Source organism: Gastrolobium bilobum, unplaced genomic scaffold (assembly GCF_033153095.1).
Source record: "Gastrolobium bilobum isolate Gb01-03AN ecotype WA unplaced genomic scaffold, APGP_CSIRO_Gbil_v1 utg3166, whole genome shotgun sequence".
NCBI lineage: Eukaryota > Viridiplantae > Streptophyta > Magnoliopsida > Fabales > Fabaceae > Gastrolobium > Gastrolobium bilobum.
In genome coordinates, this window is record NW_026895608.1 from 104,412 (window position 1) to 130,840 (window position 26,429).

Sequence of the window (26,429 nt, forward strand, 5' to 3'; positions counted from 1 at the left end):
ACAAAAAATCTTATAAGTTCTAAGGCACAGAAGATCTTCTGGCTTTATAAAGGGCAAATTAAGGTAAGAATTTGAAACAAGGTAAGCTTTGTCATATATTAAGGCTCTTAGATAAAGGAAGAGAAAGAGGGGAAATAGAATACATTTATTTATTTTCAAATCTGTGGTACATTTACTCAATAATCTTCTCCTTTTTTATAGAGCTAATACTCTATAATATGCTTTGATAGTTACAGTTCCCGTTATGGTCAAAGTCACGGAACTCAGAGCAAGGTCTCTCCTAAACTCATCTTTGGGAAATGATGCTAGTGGGGCAGGTGGTTGCTCCACCATCTTGATCAGTTCTTGTGATGTAAGAATTGAACTCGAGAAAATGGGTTGCAAGGAAACTATTTTTTGCCTCTGAGTGCAACGTCTAAGATGTGAAGACCCTCTTGAAGCATCAAAGAATGTTGAGATATATAGTCCCACATTGATTGGATGGACAACTAATATGGCCTTTATAAGGCCTTGGGCACTCTCACCCTTTGATCTAGCTTTTGGGGTGGTGTATCCCAAGGTTCTTTACATGGTATCAGAGCCTCATCGTCCCCCGCTTTAAAAAAAGTGGAATTAAAATAAAAAAAAGCACAAAAAGGTAAACCAAAAACGGGCCTGTTCAATTTCCACGCTTCTAGCCTAAAAAGGCTCTTGCGTGAGGGGGCGTGTTGAGATATATAGTCCCACATTGATTGGATGGGCAACTAATATGGCCTTTATAAGGCCTTGGGTACTCTCACCCTTTGAGCTAGCTTTTGGGGTGGTGTATCCCAAGGTTCTTTACAAAGAAAAATGCTTCCACCATATATTGTCCCATAATTTCTTTTACCATTGCCATTCTGAAGTTCTAAAGTGCATATATAATTTCATATATATTTTTCTCTTTTTTAAAACATAGCAGGTTGTAAGTTATTTAATCGATGATCATTATAGGCAAAAGACAAATTCTTATGATAAAAAAGAAGTATCTATTTTAGGCTTAGGACCATTAACGTTGGAAGATGTGATAACTTATTTAGATAGACTCTAGGCCTACCAATTCATGTAGCAAGGAGTGTTATTCAACTACGTCTTCTATGATTAAAGGCAAGAACAATATGAAAATATCCACCCAAGCAATATGTTAATGGTGGCACCATAATTGAACATTATTAGATATTAAGTATGAGGGTAGTTTAGTATTTTAATGATATTCTAGATCTCTCTCTTTTCTGTTATGCTCTTCTATATAAGAGCTCACTTATTATACAAATTAATTACCACAATCAATGAAATTAATATTTTTCCTTTTCTCTCTTTTATCTTCTAATATGGTATCAGAGCATTTTTATCCTCCATGAATGGAGATTCCGCTGCAATCACTATTTTTTTCCCTCTTTGTTTCCTTTCTTCCGGATCTGGTCCTGATCTGTGAGTTTTTTTTTATCATGAGAGCTACTCTTTCTCCTTCATTTTTTTTTTCTATCTCCATCTTTTTCTTTTTTTTGGTTTCGGGTCGTCATTTTTTTCCCCTATCTGATTCAATTTTTTTTGGTTCGTTCCTTTTCTTTCTACCTTCCCGGCGTCCTCTCCTCTAGATTTCACAGATCTGGTTCATTTCTTCCCCTTCTCAGATCTGGTTTGTTTGTTTTTCTGGCATCTCCTTCTTCCGGTTATGTTTAGGCCGTGCTTTCTATTCCGGCTGGGTCTTCTTCTGTTTCGATCATCTTCTCCGGTGACCTTTCCAGATTTGTCGAGTTTTCGTCTAGATCTCTCTCTTTTGGTTCGGGCATATTTTTCTTCCAGATCTAAGTATTATCAGTCTAAACCCGATCCGCGCTTTCCTTCCCTTTTCTTCTCCGGCCAGAATTGGCTCCTTGCCTCCACTTAGTACCGTTCAGCTGGCACCGTTCAGCTTCAAGGTCTCCGTTTGCCCTTGTCAGAGTTACCGTCTCATCGTCGATCGCTTGGTTCTGCTCGCATGGTTCACCATTCGGGTTCTTGTTCGTGTTGGATTTTTCTCAGATCTATAATTTTTTTCTCACCATATCTCACTATTTTTTCTTCTCTAGTCTTTGATCTGCATTTTTTTTCTTTCTCTTGTTAGTCGTCTTCCAACTTTGTCAATCTGGGTTGCTGATATATTTTTAGATCTCTCTACTTGTCTCTTTCACTTCTCATTTTGCAGGTTTGTGAAGATTTATGGAGCTCATGGATTTTATTGCAATATATCATTGTAGTTTTTGATGGATTTTTCTTTATGTAATTTTTTATTTTTCTATACTGTGTTGGCTTGTATTTGGTTTTGCCATTGTTTTGGCTTTATTTTGGCTTCTTATTCAGGGGGAGCATTGATCATGTTGCTGAATTTCATTTCAGAACAGTTGATTTTGCCAATGTCCATCCCAGCAGTTCATATGAGGTTGCTGACGTCCATCCCAGCCCTTCCTTCCTTTACTGATGTCGATCCCAACACATTATAGCTGATGTCCATTCCAGCACTGTTTCTTTACTAGCTGATGCTCATGTTATTTGGTTATTACGTTTTCTTGATTTTTCTTGTTCAAGATGGAAGTTCTCTTTGTTCACTCTCCATCTTGAGGGGGAGTATTAGATATTAAGTATAAGGGTAGTTTAGTATTTTAATGATATTCTAGATCTCTCTCTTTTCTGTTATGCTCTTCTATATAAGAGCTCACTCTTGTACAAATTAATTACCACAATCAATAAAATTAATATTTTTCCTTTTCTCTCTTTTATCTTTTAATAAACATGACAATATTACACGGTGAGAAAATCCCAAAATACCAATCAATATCCTGTCGTAGAAAATCCCAAAATACTAATCAAAATCCCAAAATACCATCAACAGCATTGTAAACCCCGTGTATACCCGGTTTGTTAACATTCATCGTATTAAGCTGCGCTTAATTAAAATGCGGAATATCTTTTTCTTTTCAATTATGACGTTATTATACTTAGCCAAGTTGATTACTTAATCAATTTCATAAAATATTGCCTGTATGTAAATTGCAAAAAGACATCTAACTGAAATACCTCATAACATAGATAAAGTGAGTATCTATGTCACGGATCTACTACACATAGTCCGGACAATATCCTGATACATTAACACAACTCCAAATAAAATAAGACAATAAACAAGTCTACGTGGCATGGACAATCCCTATGCTCACCAAATCAACAACATAACTGACAAATTCTCAACATATAAATCCATAAACTGAAGCTAAAAGCATAAGTCAGTAAACAGGATCCAACTTCCAATCATAACAGCATATCAGAAAAGCAGCATAAACATGTAACATCTATCAGCTAAGCTCTGGCCTTCTGCCACTAGAGGTCTCAACCCCTGCATTACCTGAACCTGAAATAAGCATTCCCCAAACGTGGGGTGAGATCTCTAAACCAGAAATCTCAGTAAGACAAGGGTCCTCAATGATCTTCCACCCCAAGCTCGCTTACATGTGCAATATAAGTTTCAAAAGCAGTAATTTAATATAATTTCCAAAACTATGCAGTGCAACAGATATTCATGCCATGTGTGTCAATACTATTCTACTGGCCAGAGAAATGCAGGAATACGTCTATTACCTACAGATAGTACAAGGAACACCGCTTGCACCTCACCCACAGCCTCACCATATTGTATGTACCACATACTCAGGTTTACCGTATAGGTGGAACACCACATGCATATCATAAAGGCACTAGCATATAACAGCTCAACAGCTTTCCAAAACATCAAAAGCATGTAAACAGCATGCATATAGCCATATCTGGATATCAATATCCAGATATCAATATCCGGATATTCACAACCAAATATCCGGATATTTCGCGACAGAACCCAGATTCTGCATTCCGCAAAAATATCCTTTCAAGGTTCCATTTTTAACACTTCCAGAAGCTTAAACATGCATCTTAAGGTCCATTTAGGTTCATATGACAGTTGGTTACTTGCTTAACTCATTTACATGCAAAGACACCTCTTTTAAGCATTAAAACTTAAGATCAAAGGTGGAACAACTCACCCAAGGCTCAAAACAGAAGCAAAGGTTGCTCTTGGAGCTCACCAAACCACTCTTCTAGTACTGCCTTGTACAGAAAACGAAAATGACACTCAACAAGGTTCTCCTTTCCACCAAGAAAGCTACTTGGAGCTTCAACAACTCAAGAACAAAGCTCCAACAACTCAAGAACAAGAACTCAGCCCACTCCTCAACCAAGCAGTGGCTGGAACTCAGAAAGGAAACCCACAACTCCTCACAATGCCAACTCTCAAGTGTATAGAGGCTTAAAGATGAAGAGAAATAAGAGTAAAGGTGCAAACTTGAGAGATTTTCAAGCCAAAGAGGTGAAGAAGTGAAGGTGGCAGCAAGGGAAGCTCACACACCAACAAGGAGTCACGTAGGAGGCTGTAATATGCCCTAGAAATCTGTGCCATTTAGCATTTATAGCCACTTAGGAATTAAACACACAGTATTAACTTTAATTGCTACGCTTAGCACTTTAATTCCAAACTCAGGATTCTTAACCTACTTAATTTTACAAGAATTTTCATATTTTTATTATATTTTTCGGAGCACTTTTCTGGTACGCGTTTTTCATAGCCAGTATTAGTTTCTGGCAGCAGTTCTCATTATTTTAACTTGAAACTCGTTTTACAAGTACTATATATTATTCTAGGAATTATCATGCACTTATTATAATTTTCCAGGATACTTTTTCGGTACGCATTTATACCGACTAGCAGAACCGTTATCTGCACTTTTCTTCCGAAAAGCGACTTTCAGCCTTCTTAATCACTTACTATAATTATATAAGCCTCAAATTAATTATTAGGGTCAATTATGGAATCATTTCCTAATTTTGCATATATAATTAATTAATTTCCTTAATTAACGGTGCGGGTTCTTACAAGCATCATGAGAGGTGGGTGAATGCCCATTCCAAGAAGCTACCAATAATAAAGAGCATAATAGTTCATAAGAAAATGCAGAATAAAGTGACTTAAAAAAAGTAAATGCAAGTTTGCAAACTAAAAAAAAGAAGAAAACATAATTTCAAGAAATGACATTCTGCCTGAACAATTAACATCATCTACCCTCACAAAAAAAACAACATCTATGATTTCTTATCTTATCATCACTATCAACAAGGATAACTAAAGAACATGATAGATTAGGGCACTGATGAACTAGAGTCAAATACCTGTTGTTGGTTGAGCACGGGCGCCGCAGCAAATGCTGGAGAGAGCAGTGAACGTCCAAGAACTGAGAGGGAAAATGATTCAGGGGAAGAATGACCAGCAACGAAGGAGAAGAACGCTCTCAATTTGATCGACCATTAGCAGCGCTCTTCAACGTGGTTCAGATTGGGAACGAAGAGCTCTCTGATCGACTAAAAAGGAATGAAGATGGAATAGTCGATGTTCTGTTTAGAAAACAAAATTATTATTTTACTTAAAATCTGAATGCAAAACGACGTAGTTTCAAATAGCCGAGGAGAACATTGTAACAGCCCGTTACGTACCGGTATTGTTAACATTGATTTTGATATTAAGCGCAGTTACAATCACAACAGTTTATTTAAAAATACAAGTAAACTTTTTCCTTTTCATTACGTAAGCATCTGAAAATAATATAAAATGTAATGATATAAACTGTGATCATAACTGAAATCTATACGAGGAATTAACATTACACACGCTTAACTATCATACAATGTTTACTTTAAGTTGCTAAGAGCTTCCCATAAACCAACTTAGCATAAATCTTGCTTTTCCACTTTTCCTAACATTGAACATGCTTCTGTCCTTTCATTATTGGGCATGATCCACACATTATTAGATTCCCATCTTTTAGTATGTTAAAATAAATTCAATTAACTTTCCAACAAGGTATCACACACATCATTTGGAGTTCTATAACTCCGGATACGTTCATCATAAGTTGATCCCTTAAAACTATAAACAAACTCTAACAAAACAGGGCAGCATCTTATAAATTAAACTAGTAATGATATATATGCTCAATGATACTAAAAATTTATCATGATATAGAACTATGTTTTAGCTTCATATAGGTCCAAACCTCACTCAATTTGGAGCCCTATAGCTCAAGTTATGTCCATTTTACTACATCATGTATGAGCTGGAACGTGTGACGTTCCCCCATACACGGGACGTTCCCTATACATATCAGTCGTTCCCTAAGGTCATTCTCACGAGTCATTTCCCTTTTGGGTCGTTCCCACCATTTGAACATAAGGCATTATCATCCCCAAAACAACATATGTTCCCGTTCCTGCTATCGAAATATCACTTCCATTTTAACATTTCAAGATTTAGCAGCATTAGTTCTAATCCAAACTGAGAGTGATCTACTGCCCAGAAAATTCTTAATTTTGGATACAATAAACTAGATTCTTGGGGCTTTAATTTTACATAACATAAGCCTAATTTTAGTAAGGAACATGGGAGATATGAATTTTTGAAAACCGTTTACAGAAGCTGTGTTCTACAGTGTGGAACAGAGAAGTCTGTATTCATTTGAAAACTAGGCAAGTTCTACTACTCCAAATAATACCAAATGTTGACACAACATATCTGACATCTCAAGCTTGAAAATGATATATGACACATCTCTATTCGATCTCTGTGGAGGAAGATATGATCTCCCAAAGTTAGCCTAACAACTTTCGTTTTAATATAAATTTCGGCGGCACCTCCTTTGTTTATTCAATCTATCCCACTTTATCAAAAGTGTGTTATTATGCCTCAAGGGTACCTAATAGACAAGGTTGGAACTCAAGGACCAACAATGTCTTGGTGCTCTTACAACCCACAACAATTTAACATATTCTCATCCATTTATGATTCATTACATACTTTATCAAAACTTAGAATTATTACAATCGTATTGTCCCATTTGCTTGCATTCTTACAATAGATACATAATCATAACTTAAATTAGGCATATTTCCCTTTCATCAAATACATGCTTTACATATTACACAAGGTCCATGAGTTCTCATTTACAATTTTTCAAATGATAAATAATACAATTAAATATTCCGAAGTACAACATGATAAATCAACAACTAGACTTAGGCAAATTATGGCATGAACAAGTATACAATATGCATAATCCTAAATCAATATACAATGTTCATGCCCTAAGTCTAGCCTATGCCAAAGTGGCCTCAAAATGCAAAAATCCTCCAATCTCCAAGTGCACATCCTATGGGCCTCTTACCCACAGCTCCAGTCCCACTGCAACTACCTGAAATGATGCCCCAAACACGGGGTGAGATATACGAATATATCTCAGTAATCCAGAGGTTCTGGAGAATACTCCGCCCAATGGCTCACTTCGATGCATATAAATAATATAAAATAACCATTTTTCAAAACGGGATAAAGCAAGGGATTTAGAGAAACTGGGGAATATAGGAATACAAAATACGACGCAGCGGGAATGGTAACTACCAATACCACGCAACGTCCTCGGCATATAAGCCTATGGGTCTCATCCAAGTCGTGTTCCTAGAACATCCAACCAAGGTACCCCTCCCATCCGCATACACCCGAGACTTCCTAGTGTGCTCCTATCCGGATCACACACCACGACCCTGGGTCAACTGGAACTCCATCTCGGAGACCTATCCAGTGGAATTCTGAAACGCCCGAAGGCAAAAACTGTCTACTGGCCAGAGACTTCGTACATATGTACCCTCATAAATACTCAATGCATGCTCATGTCATTCTACATTACTCATATACATTTCCTACCATCACCCTCAACGGGCATGGTGGAACACACAAGGGGGTCAAGCCCCAGTACAAAGAGGTTACCTATTAGAAGCTCCCAAACTAGGTAGCTTCAATAGTTAGTCATCTACATTCATGTTCGAGGAAGGCCACCTACAATGATCACAGATACATGACCATCAATTAACTTGTCCAACAAGCACAACAAATAACATATTGCAATCCCTCCATCACACTATAGGTTCGACCACAAGGCCCAAATATTACCCAATGTGTTTCCATCACACCCAATCAACTCCATGGTTACACAACCTTTCTCAACACCAATACAATTCTCATTTACCTTACATTATCACTTAGCATCACACTCCCTTAATCGTTCCCTCTAGGCCGAAAATACATATCAAGGGGGACAAGGTTTTCCACTCCATTCATATGTGTTACACACTCATTTTACCTTATTATTAATGATTCAATGCATCCATAACTCATTTACATCGTTCCTTAACACCTTATTTTACAACAACTCCTAGTCCATCCTTTAAAATTTGTCTAAGTTACCAAACTTTATCGTAATAACTTTTATTGGTTCAATCATCGTCATTCACCATTGTGAGCATTGAATTCCAAAGGGACACTACCATTACATGCCTCCAACTACATCAATCAACTCACACATATTCAAGATTTATACCCATTTTCAATCCATCATCAAATCAAGTCAAGAGTTGGAGTACTTACCACAAATGATCTCCAAGGACTCTTAGGATGTGTTTTCAAGCACCAAAGCAAGTCAAGCCGCCTCCAATGACCCACCAAAGCTTCAAAAACGTCACTTTCTAAAGGGAGGATCTCTTCACACTCTTCTCCCCACTTTAAAATAAGGGTAGAAATGTGTTCCTCTCAAAATTTTACACAAGTTTGGCTTTGGAATCGTTCGATTCCGTTGAGTGTAGCTTGAGTTATGAATTTTCTCAAGTTTTAACTCTTTTCTTCAATGGTGGAAGGGGGGCTGTGGGTTTTGAAGGAGAAAGTGAGGAAGATGATGCACTCTCACTATTTATCATGTGCCCTAATATTTCACTTAAGTGAGGTAGACTCCACAAGTGCCACCTCATTTAAAATCACTCAAAAACACCACTAATCTTTAATTAACTCTCAAATCATCCAGTTAATTTTTGTTCTAATCACCAAAGCATCATTTCAACCTTCACCAAAGTTATTTAATAATACCCTCAATATTATTTTTGGATTTCTGATAACTTTTTCCAAACTACATTTTTCTCCAAAAATAACTATATAACGTTCCCAACCCAGGAACGTCGTTCCACCATGAGAACTTTGTTCCCCCTTTTGGAATAACCTACTGAATATTGTTCTTACCTTGGGAACGTTGTTCTCCCTCTGGGAACAACTTACTGAATACCGTTCCCACCATGGGAACGTCCTGCTGAATGTCGTTCCCACTCCGGGAACGACCATTATTCAACAATTTTTTTTAAAAAGTGTTTATCCACTCCAAATTTCGTTCTGAATCCATTTTCATCATTAGTTTCATCAAATCAAATGTAATTTTATCATCTCACAGACTAAGGTTGGGTATTTGCAAAATTATCATTTTACCCTTCGTGTGTAATTTTACCTGGATTTCAAGATTTTTCCTAAATAAATCCTCTAACTAACATTTTAACTATAATTAAATGTTTTAAAACTACGAGGTGTTATAAACATTGTCTCAAGCAGCTTGAGAAATGTTTTCCCCTATATATATATATATATATATATATATATATATATTTATATAAGACATGATCATTTGACATCAGTGTTAGTTTGACACTAAATCTAAATTATTGATTTTCGTCACTCTAACGGTTATAATTTATTGGAAATTAATAATAAACTAATAAATGTGACTTAATAAATTATAATCGTTAAATTCACGGAAATCAACGGTTAAGATTTAGTATCAAACTTTTTAGTTTGACATTGATGATAAAGGATCTTGTCCCTGTATATATAAATCTGACTTAATAAATTATAATCGTTAGATTCACGGAAATCAACGGTTAAGATTTAGTATCAAACTCTGTAGTTTGACATTGATGATAAAGGATCTTGTCCCTATATATATATATATGTGTGTGTATTGGGGGTATTACAATTAAGGAAGACTTAATTGTATATAATTCACTTTTTCCTTTTGGCTTCCTCATAATTTTTGTGTGGTCGGTAACGGCACAAGTACGTGCATCCAACATTTCCCTTAAATTTGAGTATCTGTTATTATATGATCATGCAAATCATGCATGCTATAGAATTCATCGCCGTGGTACGACAACATGCACTTTGAATTGCATAACTTGCAACAATAATTAATAAACAAATAGTTTTACTAGTCAATATTACATATATTATTCTTTAATTCACAACCTCCATGCTCCCTATCAACATGACCTGTATTTATTAATAATAACAACATTTAATTTTGCTATTTTTGAGCAAGCAATTTGTATAACACGGTCTAAGTGAATATGTGAAACGAAAGCCAATTATATCAGCTAGATGAAGTGGAGATTATGGCAAGCATACTCCTTCCATGCCACCTCTGGTTTGGCACAAGTGCTACACGAGGAAACCTACTAAAGAAGCACAAGTTGCATAATCATTGTTGTGCAAAGGCATCATCTAGCTCATGGAATTTCGGGCGTAAGAATAATACTTTCTCCTTCAATTACAGAAGCAGTAGTGCTGGTGTTCCCCTTCATGAGTTGCCTGGGGTATATAAATATATGCATATTTATGTTACATGTATATCTCACCTTCTTCCTTGCATCAGTTGCATGTTCTTTGTGCTTTTGTTGTGTGCTTAAGGTTGATCTTAATTGGTTTTGCAGGCTCCATTTGATCAATATATGGAAGACGTTGGAAGAGTAATCCAAGCTATATTTCCAGAAAAATCAACAAACCAGCAGCTCAACAAGGTACTACCATTTGCAGATTGATGGTGCTTAATTTCATATTTCTTGTTCAAATGATAATTTTTTTAATTCTAATCGGTAGATTAAAGGAATACCCCACATCTAGTTTCATAGTTTAGATATAAAGCATATATCTCTAATTAAAATTTATTCTTACCTCCTCTAACTTTTTAAAGAGAGTTGTTATTTAATATGGAGATTATTTAGAGTGAACCGGGACCACCATTTTTTAGGTGGTCCCTTAGTGTAAATAGGAGGGTAAAATTGGAAAAAAGAGAAAATAACAGGAATAAAAAAGGAAAGAAAAAATTAATGATGTGAGAGGGAGTACAAAAAGATTCAGTGGTCCTGGACCATAATAAATATTTCCCTTAATATGGGCTAATTGACAAATGTAGTACAGTTTTCAAAAAAATTTATTAAAATATTATAGTGATGACATCTGTCTTGTTTGTGAGATCATACGGTAAAATTGATCAAAAGTAATCAAATTACTTTCTTTTAAGAATGTACTATATTTGTCATTCTCCTAACATGACATCTAAACCTTGATGACCAAATTCTTATGAGTTCAATCCTTACCATGTTTGAGTAGTGTAAGTAAATTATAATTTAAACATACGATTCAATTAAGTTAACTTGTCATTATCGATCCTTGTTTCAAGGCCAACGATGATCCCATGAGGAGCTATGTCAGAGACAAAGAAACTCAATTTTTAGATGATCATTTATCTAAACATGTTTCCGTTAATTATGTATACAGGAAGAGTGGAGAGTTAAGATGACTCCGATAAAAGCCTTGTTCTTAACATGTCAACCAATTATATACATTACAGCTAGATGCTTATCTGAAGGGGAGGATTACCCACCTGAGATTCCTGGGCATATCATCAAACTTATAGAGGTTCAGACTGTAAGTACTTTATTAAATTTTAAGTAACATATATTTTTAATTTGGTCATGCTCAAACCGCTTGTTCTGAACCCATATAACTAAAAGTAAATTCTTTGTGTAAATAAAGAGTTAAACCCATACACACTTATGAACCCTAGCCTCTCTTGATGTTGATTTCATTATACACGCACCACCTCTTTTTCCTTTCTATTATATTACATGGGAAAACTATTTGTGCTTTACAAGGATATAAGTTGTGTGCTTTTAGTTTTTTTACTTTATGTACTCCGAGTACATAGTTATAACATGAAAAGTTACTTTTTTTCTCTCCTCAGTCACATCAGCTCTCAGTCACATCAGCTGAAGTGAAAAGTGAAAAAAAAAAGTACTATTTCATGTTATAATTATGTATTATAGGAGTACATAGAATAAAAAATTAAAAGAACACAATTTACATCCTTTAAAAGTGCACGCACTGAATCCATATTATATTATTTTCGGATAGTGATATGTGACCACCTACAATTGTCTCCTCCATAAACACCTTTAGTTCACTTATCCAACATTAATCACGATTCTCTTGGATCAAACACGGCTAAAAGCACTTATCTTTTGTAGACAAGGTGGGAGCTTCAAGGTTTGCATTCTGATTACATACCGTTAGATTTCAACATCAATGCTAGCGGAGCTTTATACCTGGAAAGGCAGGGAAGGCATAGCTGGATGAAGAATCAGATAGATATTAGTTTAAGCCTTGCTTTTCCTCCATTACTCGCATGGGTTCCTGAACATGTCATGCAAAAGTTTGTGCACTCGGTTAGAATTTCTTTAGTCACACTAAGCCTTTATGTGGTACTGTGTTTAGTGCATGTGCCTGCACTTCAATTTTGATTAGACTAATCTGTGAAGAGATTTTGATTAATTGATTAACAGGTTCTCAGAAATTATGTGGAGGATATCAATAATGGATTTGCTGTCAGATTATTGGCAGATTATAACTCGTTCAAGAGGGACAAGCCCAAAAATTCGGTGTAATTAGGTGCAGCTTCACTAATCATCAAATTTCATAGGAGCAAGAGTTATGCTGATACAAATAAAGTCTATTTCAAGGTTCCGTACTATTAGATGAAAAGGATTCAGAACATACTGTGCACAAACTTCTTTTTAAGATTCAATTTTTATTTTTGGTAATGCTGGAATGACTAGGCAACGGGCAAAGACCAATTTTTTACCTCGTAGGAATTCGAAGCTAGAATCAAACGACTATATATAGCATTAAATTTTATCGGAAGCTACAATAATACACACATATATATATATATATATAAATGAAAAAAATATTTCTCAAGTTATTTAAGATATATTTATCTCCGGTTATCCTAAAATTACATCATTTTAATTATTTATATCCTTCTATTATATAATTGATTCACTCTTTAATGGTTATGACTTATGGTTATCTTTTTCTCTCTCTTCTTTTATTATTATTGATCCATTTTTGTATAATTATAATTTAGTGGCAGGAAATAAAGTTATATCAAGCTTGAGATTGAGAAAGGATAAGCCTTATATATATATATATATATATATATATATATATATATATATATATATATATATATATATATTTCACATTAAATATGAGAAATCAAATATACAAAGGTGAAAATAAATATAAAATATTAAATATGAGAAATCATAATTATACAAAGATAGAAATAAATATAATCGTTAGATCGACATAATCGATCTAACGGTAAAATTGATTGGTAGTAACACTAATTGATTGTTACAATATCCTACTCCTATACGATAATCTAAAAATTGAGTTTCCAGACATATCTCCTCATGGGATCATCGTTGGCCTTGAAACAAGGATAATGACAAGTTAACTTAATTGAATCTTATGTTTAAATTATAAGTGTCCAATCCAATTAAATGTTTGCCAAGAAGAAAAAGGGGCAGCACTTGCATTCTGACAGACGCAATAAGATAAGTAACATTCAGAAAATCATTTAATGAGTTTGAACGGACATTATGTGATCGTGGAATTTGTGAACTTCAAATTTTGGATTGTAGGGTTGTCAGCTCGAATTCCTTAAAATCCCAAAAGTATAGGCATAACATAAGGCATTGAACAGTGTCTTCAAGTATATCTAACAAAACTAAACTGTAAAAAGATTATCCAAAAAAAAAAAAAAAAACTAAAGTGTAAAATAGTTTTTTTTTTTTTTTTTCAGATACACAAGTGTGAAAGAGTTATATACCATCTAAGGTGTATATAGTGTGTATTTTGAAAACAGAAAGTGTGAAATTAATTACGGTTTACATTTTTATAAAATACTTTATAAATATGTGAGAAACAACCCCTTTAATTTTTTTCATCAGCACATGGTTTATTCAAATTGAGAGGAAAATACATTAGTAGGTTTGTAGGTGAGAGAAATCATTAAATTTTTTAATGAAATTTTTTTCCAAATTTTTAAGAACAATTTTTTTAAAAAAAAAAAAAAAACACAGTTCTTTCACCCTTGAAGTTCAAAACTTTGTGTAACCAATTTTTATCTCTTGAAGAAGTTTAATTCTGCAGCCAATTTTTGCGCTATTAAATTTACTAGGTTTTAACCACTAGAGTTAGCGTAGTGGTGTGGTGTGTGTAGTGTTGGATTCTCATTGTAATATAAAAAAAAATTCTAAAAAAATATTATTCGATCCAGAAGGGATCTAAGTTAATGTAGAATGTGGTCACTACCGGTATTTATCAGGTGACAGCATCACTCACTGCGGGCTGAGCCAAATCAGGCTACACCAACTTGGACCATTTGTTTTTTATTTTATTTTGGGCTACAATTTTGTTAACTAACTTGTTGGGTTTGCCCATTTTAATATCTTTAACTCATGTTTTACCAAATGAGCAAGCTCTCATTGTCTCATAAAACACTCTAATGGATAATGCTAATCATATGTAATAGCTTTTATCTTCTATAGCATGTGGGTGCAAAACAAATATTTTATTCGGATCAGAGAACTATTTAATTGTGAAAATAAATTTAATTTTAAGAAAGAAAAAGATGTGTAAATAGAAACTCATTACTTTTTTTATACGAAATCAAAGCCAAAGATGAAAAGGCCCTGGGGAAGTATTGCCCACTCTCCTGATGCAATTTACTTGGTGATGTATTGGGAGTATCTGCCCAATTTCGTTCTCTTGTGCGCCAATGAGCCCATTTCTTCACCTAAAAGATTGAAAGGAGGAAAAAGGACCAACCAAGGCATGTTCATTACTCTCTCTTTTTTAGTACAAAGCATGTTCATTACTTTTAATGCATCTTAATAATACAATCTCTATCAATTTTTACAGGAGACGAGTCCTTGACTGAGTAGCCCATATAGATTTTCCTTGTCACAATCCAATTTGTTTTAGCCTTTGTTTGGGAGTTGATTTTAGGAGGGGGAAAAAAAGAAAAGGAGGATTTTAGTAAGCTCTTCCCTTGTTTGTGAGTTTAAAAAAATGAGGAAAAAAATTTGAGAATTTTTACTAAACCCTCCAAAACCCTCATTCTTCTTAAAATTAAAGTTTCTCAAATTTGGGGGAGAAAATGTTAAAAATTACTTATCTACCCTTGGCATTAAAATGCAAATACTACATAAATGTAAATCATTTTTAAATGTGACATTATTAGAAAAGTCTCAAATATCGACAGAATTTATCGACGAAAAATATTTTATCAAAAATAGTGATGAAATTTTTGATGAAAATCATATACATCAACAAATTTTCGTTAAAATTAATGACAAAATTAAATACACAACCAGATTTTGCATTAATCACTAACATAAATTTTTTACGAAAAAAAAAATCCAATCAAAATTATTGATAGAATCTAAATTCTGTCGAAACTTTCAACGAAAATATTTGTGTCCAAAATTTTGATGAAACACATTTTCATCGAAAAGTTTCGACGAAAAACAAATACGTCAACTTTTTTTACAAAAAACATTTCCATTACAATTTTCCTCAAAAATTTTGGACGAAAAATATTTCCATCAAAATTTGTGAATAAAAACATTTCTATAAAAAAATTTGACAGAATTTTTTTTTGTCAAAATTTTATACGAAATCTAAATTTCGTCAAAATATTTCACAAAAAAATATATTCATCGGAATTTTTGACGAAAAAAGTTTCCATCAAAATTTTCAATTCAAAACATTTCCATCGAAAAATTTTGACAGACAAAAAATTTCATCAAAATTCTTTAGAGAATTCAAATTTCGTCGAAAGTTTTTGTCGGAAACATTTTCGTTAAACTTTTTGACAAAAAAAAAAAATTCGTCAAATTTTTTAACGAAACACATTTCCATCAAAAATTTGCAACAGAAAATATTTCCGTCAATTTTTTTGATAAAAACATTTCCATCAAAATTTTCAATAGAACATATTTCTGTCAAACAAATCCGACATAAAATATTTCCGTAACAATTTTGGACGAAAAATATTTCGATTAAAATTTTTGACGGAAAAAATATTCTGTCAAAATTCTTTACAGGATCTAAATTTCGTCGAAAGTTTCGAATGAAACATTTTCCTCAATTTTTTTGCCAAAAACATTTCCGTCAAAATTTCCGTGAGAACACATTTTCATCGAAATTTTGAACATAAAACATTCCGTTAAAATTTTTGACGAAATTCTTTTTTCGTTTAAAACATTTGATGGAAACTAAATTTTGTCGAACATTTGAATAGAAAATTTATTTTTGTAAAAATTTTCATCGGAGAAAAATTCCATCGCTTTTCGACAAAAAGTGTTCTAACGAAAAAATAATTTTGTGATGAAATTTTTATCATTTTCAACATAAAAATTTCATCGAAAATGTGATCTTTTTTAGTATTGTGAAAAGTACATAAATAATTTTGTTAGAAATTTTAAATTTAATTTAATTTGTAAAATATAATAATTATTTTAATTTAAAAAAAGATAAAATGATAAAAATATCTCATTAACCCTCCGTTTTACACCATTACCATTTTTTTAACTCCCAAACAAGGGATGAAAATACTCTTCAATTTCTTTCCCTTCCCTCCCCCTTGGGTCCCCTCCATTCCCTTCCCCTCCAAACTCCCAAATAAATTAGAGTGTTTTATGAGTCAACCAGAGGTTGCTCATTTGAGTTATAGATATTAAAATGGGCAAGCCTAACATGTTAGTTAACAAAATTGAAGCCCAAAAAAATATAAAATAAATGGTCCAAGTTGGTGTAGCCTGATTTGTGTAACACCTCGTGTTTACCCGATTTGTTATCATGTCATCGTATTAAGCTGCAATTAATTAAAAAGCGGAAACTAACTTTTTCTTTTCAATTATGACGTAATTATTAATAACCAAGTTGATTACTTAAATCCTTTATAAAACATTGTCTGTATGTAAATTGCAATAAAAGCTAACTACACTGAATAACCTTATAATATAATTAAGTGTGTATCTAGTCATGGAACTACAACACGTAGACTGGACAATATCGTGATACAATTATACAACTCAAATCTAAATAAACATAGTCGAGTCAACGTGGCATGGACAATCCCCACGCTCATCAAATAAACAGCATAATCATCGAGTCTCAAATACAATAAAAAGAGAATAAATATATCAGCATCCAATCATAACAGTATAATCAGCATGCATCAGTCGACTAAGCTCCAACCTTCTACCACTCGAGGTATCAACCCCCGAGGTACCTGAACCTGAAAATGTGCCGCAAACGTAGGGTGAGATCTCTAAAAAGAAATCTCAGTAAGACAAGGGGTCCTCAAAGATCTCTCCACCCCAAGCTCACATACATGTGCAATATAAGTTCTAAAAGCAGTAAAACAGTATAAGTTCCAAAATTTGTGCAATGCAGCATATAATCATGCCATGTGTGTCAAAATCCTACTGGCCAGAGAACATGCAGGAATTGCATACGTCTACAACCTACAGTAAGTGCAAGAAGCTACTTGCACCCACCCACAGAATCACCCTATTGTATGACGCTACATACTCAGGCTTACCGTCTAGGTGGAACAACACATACATATCATAAGGCATTTTCACGTACAGCTCAATAGCATTTCAAATATCAATACATGAAAACACATCATGCATATAAACCACCCCTCCATGAGGTTTGGTAGAACCAACAATGGAAAAACCGAGGACATGAAGGCTTACCTCTAAGCAATCAATTCAAGCCAAAGTCCACACTAGCTCAAGGTCCGCAAACAGCACAATCACAATTTGTTTAGACTAGCAATCATATCAATATTTATAATCTAAGAGTTCATGACATAATGACAACGTTCTCTTTATCGTTTCATGCCATTAGGCTTCTCCCAAAGCCTTAAGCCCTTAATCTAAGTGATTCTGACTTAGTTCAATTATTACAGAGGTTCAACTCACCAATCTAGAGTCCATAAACCCATAGTACCATTCTGTCAGAACAGAACAGTGACCATCTCGAAATTCCCATAATATCCGGATATTTGTCGGGGCCATATCTGGATATCCATATCTGGATATTCATATCCGGATATCGGATATCTCCAACCCCATATCCGGATATCAATATCCGGATATCATATCCGGATATTTCGCGACAGAATGCAGTTTCTGCATGTCGCGAAGATATCACTTCAAGGTTGCATTTTTAACTCATTAATACGCCTAAGCATGCATCATTAGACCCATTTAGACTAGTGATCATGTTCGTTGCTTAATCATCTCATTATACATGCCAAGACTCAACTTTTAACATAGAAAAACTCATCGCAAGTGATGGTGCTTACCACCCAAGCTCAAAACAGCAAGCACAAGTCAGTACCAAAAATCTGACTTCAAGGGTCCACGAAATGGCACACAAGCTTGGTCTTTTCTCTTCAAAGGTAGCTTCTTGAAGCTCAAAATGTCATCACATTGGCTCCCACAACTCACACCAAGAAGTCAGCCCCTGATCCTCACTCAAACTCAGAAATGCACCCCCTTTCAACTACCCAAGGCTAGAGTACACTCACACATGGAGTTTTTATGAAGAAACCAAGAGGAAAAGTGACCTCTTGATGGCTCAATGGAGAGGGAAGAAGGTGGCAAGGTGGCTGGTCAGAGTTTCAGCAAATGGAGGCACGTAGAGCTGATTAGAATCAACCTAGGGTTCTCTGTAAGTATGTATATATAGCCTCATTAAGTTTTAAGTGTCGGTATTAGCACTAATAGCTACGCTTATCATTTTAATCTCAAAATTTAGATTTTGAACCTACCCATTCTTCTAAGATTTTTCATATTTTTATTTATTTTTCGCAGCACTTTGCCGGTACGCGCTTTTATTTATTCTAGTGATATATACATACTTTTCGTAATTTTCTGGGATACTTCATCGGTACACATTTATACTGTGAGGCAGAACCGGTATCTGCACTTTTCGTCAGAAAAAAGACTTTCAACATTAATAATCACTTACTATAATTATTTAAGCCTTCTCATAATTATTAGAGTCAACTATGGAATTTATCTCTTAACTTATAATTAATTTAATTAAATTCTTAATTTAACAGTGCAGGTTCTTACAATTTGGCTCAGCCAGCAATGAGTGTTGCTGACTCACTAGTCTAAAATTGTCATAATGAATTTTATAATTTTTTTTAAAAATTTTATCTAAATATTATTTTAAAACAAAATCTATTTTAAGTAATAATTAATTTTATATCTTTTAGTACAAATTTTCCCAAAAAAAAATTAAATAAATTATATGAAATCAATATTTTTATACTTCAAATGTATAAAAATATGCAACCAGAGTAACAGAAAAAATTTAGCAGATAGGTAAGGGATTGCTGCAATCCAGCAGCTGCAGTAAGGTTTGAGCTATTATGTACAAATTCCAAAATTTGTTTCTGCAAATTTAGGCATCCAATGGCATATAGTGGCCACATAGCCTCAAAAGAGTCCAAAACTGAGTTTGTAAGCATGAAGATATGTGTCCAATAGCTTCCTGCTGAACTAATACTTAAAGGTGGATAAAAATACAAGGAAACAGTCGTCTCGTTAAGCCAAATTTGCCAAAACTAGTAAACTTCTAGACATGTATGGGGGGACTAAAAGAAGCAAAGACATGGAAATTAAAGTCAATGTTGCCATGCAAAAATCAGACTAAGGATTGAGTTCTGAATATTTAGAATAGGCCTCCAATAAAACAATGGTCATGGAGCCTCATACAAATGCATACTTTACAGACAGATGAAAATTTTTAAAGTGAAAACACTTGTGTCAGATAAATCATTGAGATTTCCCCCTAAGTCATATATGCTAAAGATAAATTACATGGCACTATGGCAGACATGTAAGTGAAGCTGTGGCACATAAACCTGTGATGTTCAAACTGCCAAAACATGATCTCAAATCCCCAAGATTTATTTCTCGAAATTAATTAATGATTAGAAATCCAATGGGAATGTAGGAGTGCAAAATTGACATTAATACATGTTATGTAACACAGAAGGTTGTAGCATGTCGGTGGAAGTGCATTTAGCATGCTTCGGAAGTGGACAATGAAAAATTTCTCTGAATTCAACAAAACTAGAGGGAATAATATTTCTTATATTGTAGGAGATAATTTTATTTCCTATATATACATAAAAGTGGGTGGGGCCCATTTTTTTCTCTCTTCTCTTCACATGGGTTTCCCAGACTTTTATGTGTGTGTATAAGATAAAATTATCTCCTATAACATAAGAAATATTAATCCCAACTGGAGATCTAAAACTACCATGCTAGGGAGCATTTGGTCAATCACAGTTAATATACTAAGAACATATAGCAAGAAAAAATATACACTACTTATCCAGTTTATTACACCCATTGACATATGTAATGTGTTAGACCGCCTTTTGTATGAGAGCTTACGATAGGGAGATATTTATCACTGGTGATATGATAATTCACCATCGCCACATCTTAATCAAAAAATTTAAAGCATTAGGTTCATGAATCATTTCACTTATATGGTCTTATTGTTAGATCGAACACATATCACTTGAGCAAGCTAAAGTCGTTAGTCATGATCTCAACTCTGATATCAAATATTGGATCGAGCGCTTACCACTAGGCTAAAAGTTATAGTTATTAATCAGGGCATAACTCTTTCTACTTGCCCTTACTAGCTCAAACGCCATAGTTTGATTTGACTATTACCCACATTGGGGCTTGCCATTGTAGGATTTGGCTTTATCAATACTCATATAGTTCATTCTTAACCTATATGAGATCTTATCACTCATATTTGAATTTTCATTAATCTCTCAGTCAAATGTGAGTTCTAACATCTGCTCCTATTCAAGCTGTAGTTTCTTTATCGAGTATTCATGGGGTTGCAAGTTGCTCCCTTCAATCAAAAGCTTTTTTGAGTATTCATAGGGTTATTAACCAAGTATTGACTACACTCATCAAGTCCTTGCCTCCACAACATAGGTTTGACAGCACATCAAACCTGAATACCAAATATCATTTCCAAATACTCGACCCAATTAACTACCTAGCTGGCCCAGCGATTCGGTACCTTTGTTGGATGTCAAGGAGAACCCATGATAAGAAAACATCTATTAATAGGCTAAGTGACAATCCACCATTTTCAATCCACCACAATTAAGTGAACTCGTCACAACATTTCAACGCAAAACCTTAAATCTTAAATTCGTAAGTTTTTCCACTTATTTATTGATCAATTAATCCGTTACTTTAAACTTGAATTTCGAACAAATGCCTCCGGATTTTTCTTTTTTAGGATGTTTGTGCTTTGAACAAATGATACGTCATTTGCTTAAATATGTGCTTTATTGAAAATGCTACGAATGATTGAAAATGATGTTCCTTCTGGTCAAAAAAAGTAGTTACTTTTATGAGTGAAATATACATTATATAATTCCTAGCTTATCAGTAAGTGTCATAAAAAATAATTCAACAAAAAGTATGTAATAAGAAAATTAATTTTGCTACACTGAAATGAATTATTGTTAACGTGTATATATGGATATTCTATCCCCGATGGTCCCCATGAGTGTTACTTGAATGGATATGCCATCATGGCCAAATTCGGTGACCCTCACTATCATCGTCGTCATCATCTTTCAATATTATCGTTAGGAGAGGTGAAAACGCCATGTGAATTTCTCAATTCTATTGCTAAATAACTCTTCCCCCAGGAAGCTTGATTTACATTTAGGGCAGAGAACATATACATTAGTCATGACAAACAGACAAGTGCACTTTTACATGCATCTTTTATATATATATATATATATATATATATATATATATATATATATATATATATATATATATATATAGGATTCTTTGACATCAGTGTCAAATTTGAAATTTGACACCTCATCTAAGAGTCGTTGGATAAAAAAAATATCAATGGTGTCACATGCTTACAAATCAGAGGCGTTGATCTTTTTTGATCATGACTCTTAGATGAGGTGTCAAATTTTAAATTTGACACTAGTGTCAAAGGATCCTACACACACAAAAAGGGTTGGGTCTCACCACTCTTTTTTCTCTCTCCTCTTACATGTGGGTCCCACTTATACTTTTATTTCTACAACATGAAGTAGTTTTTTTCCTACAACATAAAAAAAAATCTCATATATATATATGGGTCTATATTTTCTCCGGCCGTTGAAGATTTCAATTCTTCCTGCACACTCATGAGAAATTGTGTCAATAGTTTTTTCTTTTTCTTTTACTAAATAATGGGACCCACTTCAAAAAAAATGTATCTATTACATAAGGGGGCATGTTATATTTACAAACTTTTTTGTTTAAAAACTCTTACAAACTACACTAAGTACGACCGGTCATACTTTAATCATGCAGTGTACGACCGGTCGTACTTAGTGTAATTTGCAAAAAAATTTGTAAACGGATCATATCCCTACATAAGAGATCAATTCTTCTGTTGCAGAAAAATATGATTTCTCTATATATGTATATATGTGTGTATATATATATATATGAAAAAAGTATTTTTCCAGTTATCAGAGATAAAGTTATTTTCATTGAGCTCAAAACGATGTCGTTTTGGATTATAAGATTAAAAAATTAAAACGATAAAGACTAATATAACCCTGCAATATATTATAATTACAAAAATATCTTAATTTTCGTCAAAAAAAAAATAACGTCATTTTAGATTCACTGGAGATAACTTATCTCCGTTGACTGAAGAAATCATATATATATATATATATATATATATATATATATATATATATATATTTTGCTGTCCAAATTTGGCACCGATGTAGTGAACGTTAAAGGTCTTCGTACTTTTTCATGATTTGAACTTTTTTTTTTTTTTTGGTACAAAGAGATTTGAATTTTTAATCATGAGATTCAAACACCAATTTTTATTTTTATTTTTAAAAAATTTCTTTTAATTTATCGTTTCACAATGCAACTAATCTTATTTGAGATGAGTCTAAGATTAAAGTTTTCCTGGACATTATCCTAAATTAATCCCCTGTCAAACACCACTTTACAGTAACGCGTCGTCGTGTCTGAACATTTTTGTAAAAAACTATTTGATCCTCTCACCCAAGAAAAGGACACCCAGTAATATCTTCTGGATTAGAGAACAAATCTTATTAATAATTTGCTGTCGTGGTTGAATGGTGTGACAAGACACATCACTTTCTTATTTTAATTAATAAGAACAAAGGATCGGTTATGATAGAAAGCAATCTTATTAATAAACCCAAATCAATAATTAACTCGATCGGGGTATCAAATTAATGGAATATTGATTCAACAAGTGAATTATTGATGGAATCATTTAAATTGAATTTAAATAAAATAATAAATAAATAAAGAGAATAACATCTGTCATTTTAAATGATATAACCTTATATCATTTTAGATCTTAACCGTTGATTTCTGTCCATCAACGTTTATAATTTATTGGATCAAAATTATTAATTAATTAATAATAAATTTGACCCATTAAGTTTGACCCAATAGATTATAACCGTTGATGAACGGAAATCAACGGTTAAGATATAAAATGATATAAGGTTATATCCTTTAAAAGGATATATGTTTTTCTCATAAATAAATAGAAATAATATAATGACTAAAATAATTTGGCTTAGATCAAATAGTGATAATTCAGTTAGTAGTAAGAGAGCTGGATAAATGGAAAGGAAAGAACCTCGGTTTAATCTCATATGTCACATTTGGGAGCGGTTTATATATTTTGATATTCTCATTTTTCTTTCCCTTTCCATCATTTCATGGGTTAATACATGGGCATAAATGGGATTTCGGGCCTGTTTGAAATGTGTTTTGAAAAATTGTTTTTTGATTTTGAGAATAAAAAATTAAAAAACTCATTTGATAAGGTCTATTTTATAAATTAAAAATTAAAAATTGTAACTATTTTTTTAAAATAAAATTTAAAAAATATATCTGAGCTATTTTTATTTTGTATTTTAATTTTTAATTTTTACAAATATAGAAAACACTAATTTTATTAAATATGATACAAAATAATTTTTAAAAAAATCAGAACACAATCAAATACATCATTTATTTCTCTATTATTTATTGTTTTTGTTACTATGTGATAGAGAAGTACGGGCGGGTACATTTCACCCCAAAAAAAATTAAAATTCAGCAGCAGATAATTATGAAACGCAAATAAAAAGGTCCTGCTATGAAAGGGGAACAGTGGCTAAAGTGTCATTGTTGGCAAAAAAAAAACATCAAAATGTCACGTCAACAATAAATTTTGCCAAAATGCCACGTGACATATTTTGTTATACTGTGTAGCGAAATATGTGTGCAAATAATTCGCTACACGGTGTAGCGAAATATGCCACGTCAGAACCAAAAATGACACGTGTCAAACAGGAAGAATTTCGCTATGTAGCGAAATTCTCCCTGTCTGACACGTGACATTTTTGGTTCTGTGAATTCTGACGCGACATATTTCGCTACACCGTGTAGCGAATTATTTGTACACATATTTCATTACACAGTGTAGCGAAATATGTCACGTGATATTTTAACAAAATTTACTGTTGACATGACATTTTAATATATTTTTTATCCAACAGTGACACTTTGACCACTGTTCCATGAAATGGCCCGCTATTTCGCTCTTTTGCAAGATGTGATGGGAAGTTTGAATTTCTTTCTTTATTTAATATCTATCTATGTATAATAATCATTTGATTCGATTGGTCAGTTTAATCAATTGAGTCAGTCGAATTTAAACCAAAAAAATTCCAATTTACTGTTCAGGCTTTTGAATGGTTAAATTTTATTAAAATCAATTTTAGATTTTTAATGGTTCAATTTTTTTTAATACAAATCTTTTTATATAGCAATACTTGCAAGTTTTATCATATTTTTTATTTCAAAAACATTTTCTCTTTCTTCTGAAAATAAAATGTTCAATGTACCGGAATACAAAATGTAGGCAAATAGATTTGTTAAAAATTGTCAACAAGGCTATTTAGGACACTGCTTATTTATTTATAGAGTCAATATCTTTTTTGGTCCCTAACAAAAAATACGGTCTTTACTTTAGTCTCTTACAAAAATAAATTAGTCAGTTAGTCTCTAACAAATTCAAAGTGGACCCATTTAGTTAAAATCGTGGTCCCTCACAAATTTAAAAAAAGACTCATATTAGTCTCTCAAAAGGACTAAAATGGGTCCACTTTAAATTTGTTAGGGACTAATTGACTAATTTATTTTTGTAAGAGACTAAAGTAAGGACCGTGTTTTATGTTAGGGATCAAAAAAGATGTTTACTTATATTTATATATACCGTAAAGTACTGGGACTGACGATGTCGGGTCCAACGTCTCGCACTCTCACCAATTCAATAATGATTAATGACAAATGAGCCAATCAATTAATGTCGTTACTCCTTGGCCTACATTCCGGTCAAGGACAAAACCAAGATTAGGTTAAAAAAGAATAAAGGTAGATCTTATGTTCGATTCTTTAAAGATTATCGTATTATTATATGAATTCTTTAAACATTTTTCATTATATATATATATAATGGGGTTTATTAATCTTATGTTACATGAGAGTACTATCTCATGTGGGTGATACAAATATGTAGGGTCCACAATTTAAAATGAAAAGAAAAAAGAAAAGAAAAAATTGGCACAAAATTCTATGAGTGTATAACATGAGATAGGTATCTTATGTTGCATGAGAGTATCATTTCCCATATATAATATGAGTTCGTTTTTTCTGCAGTTATTGCAGATAATTTATCTACAGTAAGCTAATACGACGTCGTTTTGAGACGAAAATCATGGTGTTTTTGTAATTTTAATTTATTTTAAGGTTATAATAGTCTTTATATTCATAATTTTTTAAGATTTCAATAACAAAACGACGTCGTTTTGGGAATAAATGCAGACAACTTATCTGCATTAACTGCAGAAACATTTTTCCCATATAATATTTACATTTTTAAGGTGGAGCCCAATATTCCATCATTGTTATCTCTCATTCACGAAAATATTTTTGATGTTCCAAGAGCATATAGTGTTTGGTATTTCTTTTATCAAATATAATAAAAAAAATATTTTTATAGTGCTATTGTCTTTATATTTATTCTCATCTGTATCCCACATTTTTTCTTTTTTGGGCAAGAAGCATATACTCCTGATAATACAGCTAACTTG

General features: G+C 33.1%; 1 protein-coding gene across 1 annotated transcript; it reads left to right on the forward strand.

Moving 5' to 3' along the window:
- Positions 1–10,392: 10,392 nt before the first annotated feature.
- LOC133284266 (uncharacterized) lies at positions 10,393–12,723 on the forward strand. The gene is made up of 5 exons (XM_061481264.1): positions 10,393–10,593; positions 10,711–10,797; positions 11,558–11,707; positions 12,307–12,504; positions 12,622–12,723. The coding sequence occupies exons 1-5, from the start codon at positions 10,393–10,395 to the stop codon at positions 12,721–12,723; spliced, it is 738 nt and encodes a 245-aa protein (XP_061337248.1).
- The last annotated feature ends 13,706 nt before the right edge of the window (positions 12,724–26,429 follow it).

What these genes read in the sequence shown, in the direction of transcription:
- LOC133284266 (XM_061481264.1), top strand. Translation starts at nt 10,393, where the DNA reads ATGGCAAGCATACTCCTTCCATGCCACCTCTGGTTTGGCACAAGTGCT. An exon ending in CAAACCAGCAGCTCAACAAG is followed by an intron (nt 10,798 to 11,557) that starts GTACTACCATTT and finishes TTATGTATACAG; the next exon opens with GAAGAGTGGAGAGTTAAGAT. An exon ending in TGCAAAAGTTTGTGCACTCG is followed by an intron (nt 12,505 to 12,621) that starts GTTAGAATTTCT and finishes ATTGATTAACAG; the next exon opens with GTTCTCAGAAATTATGTGGA.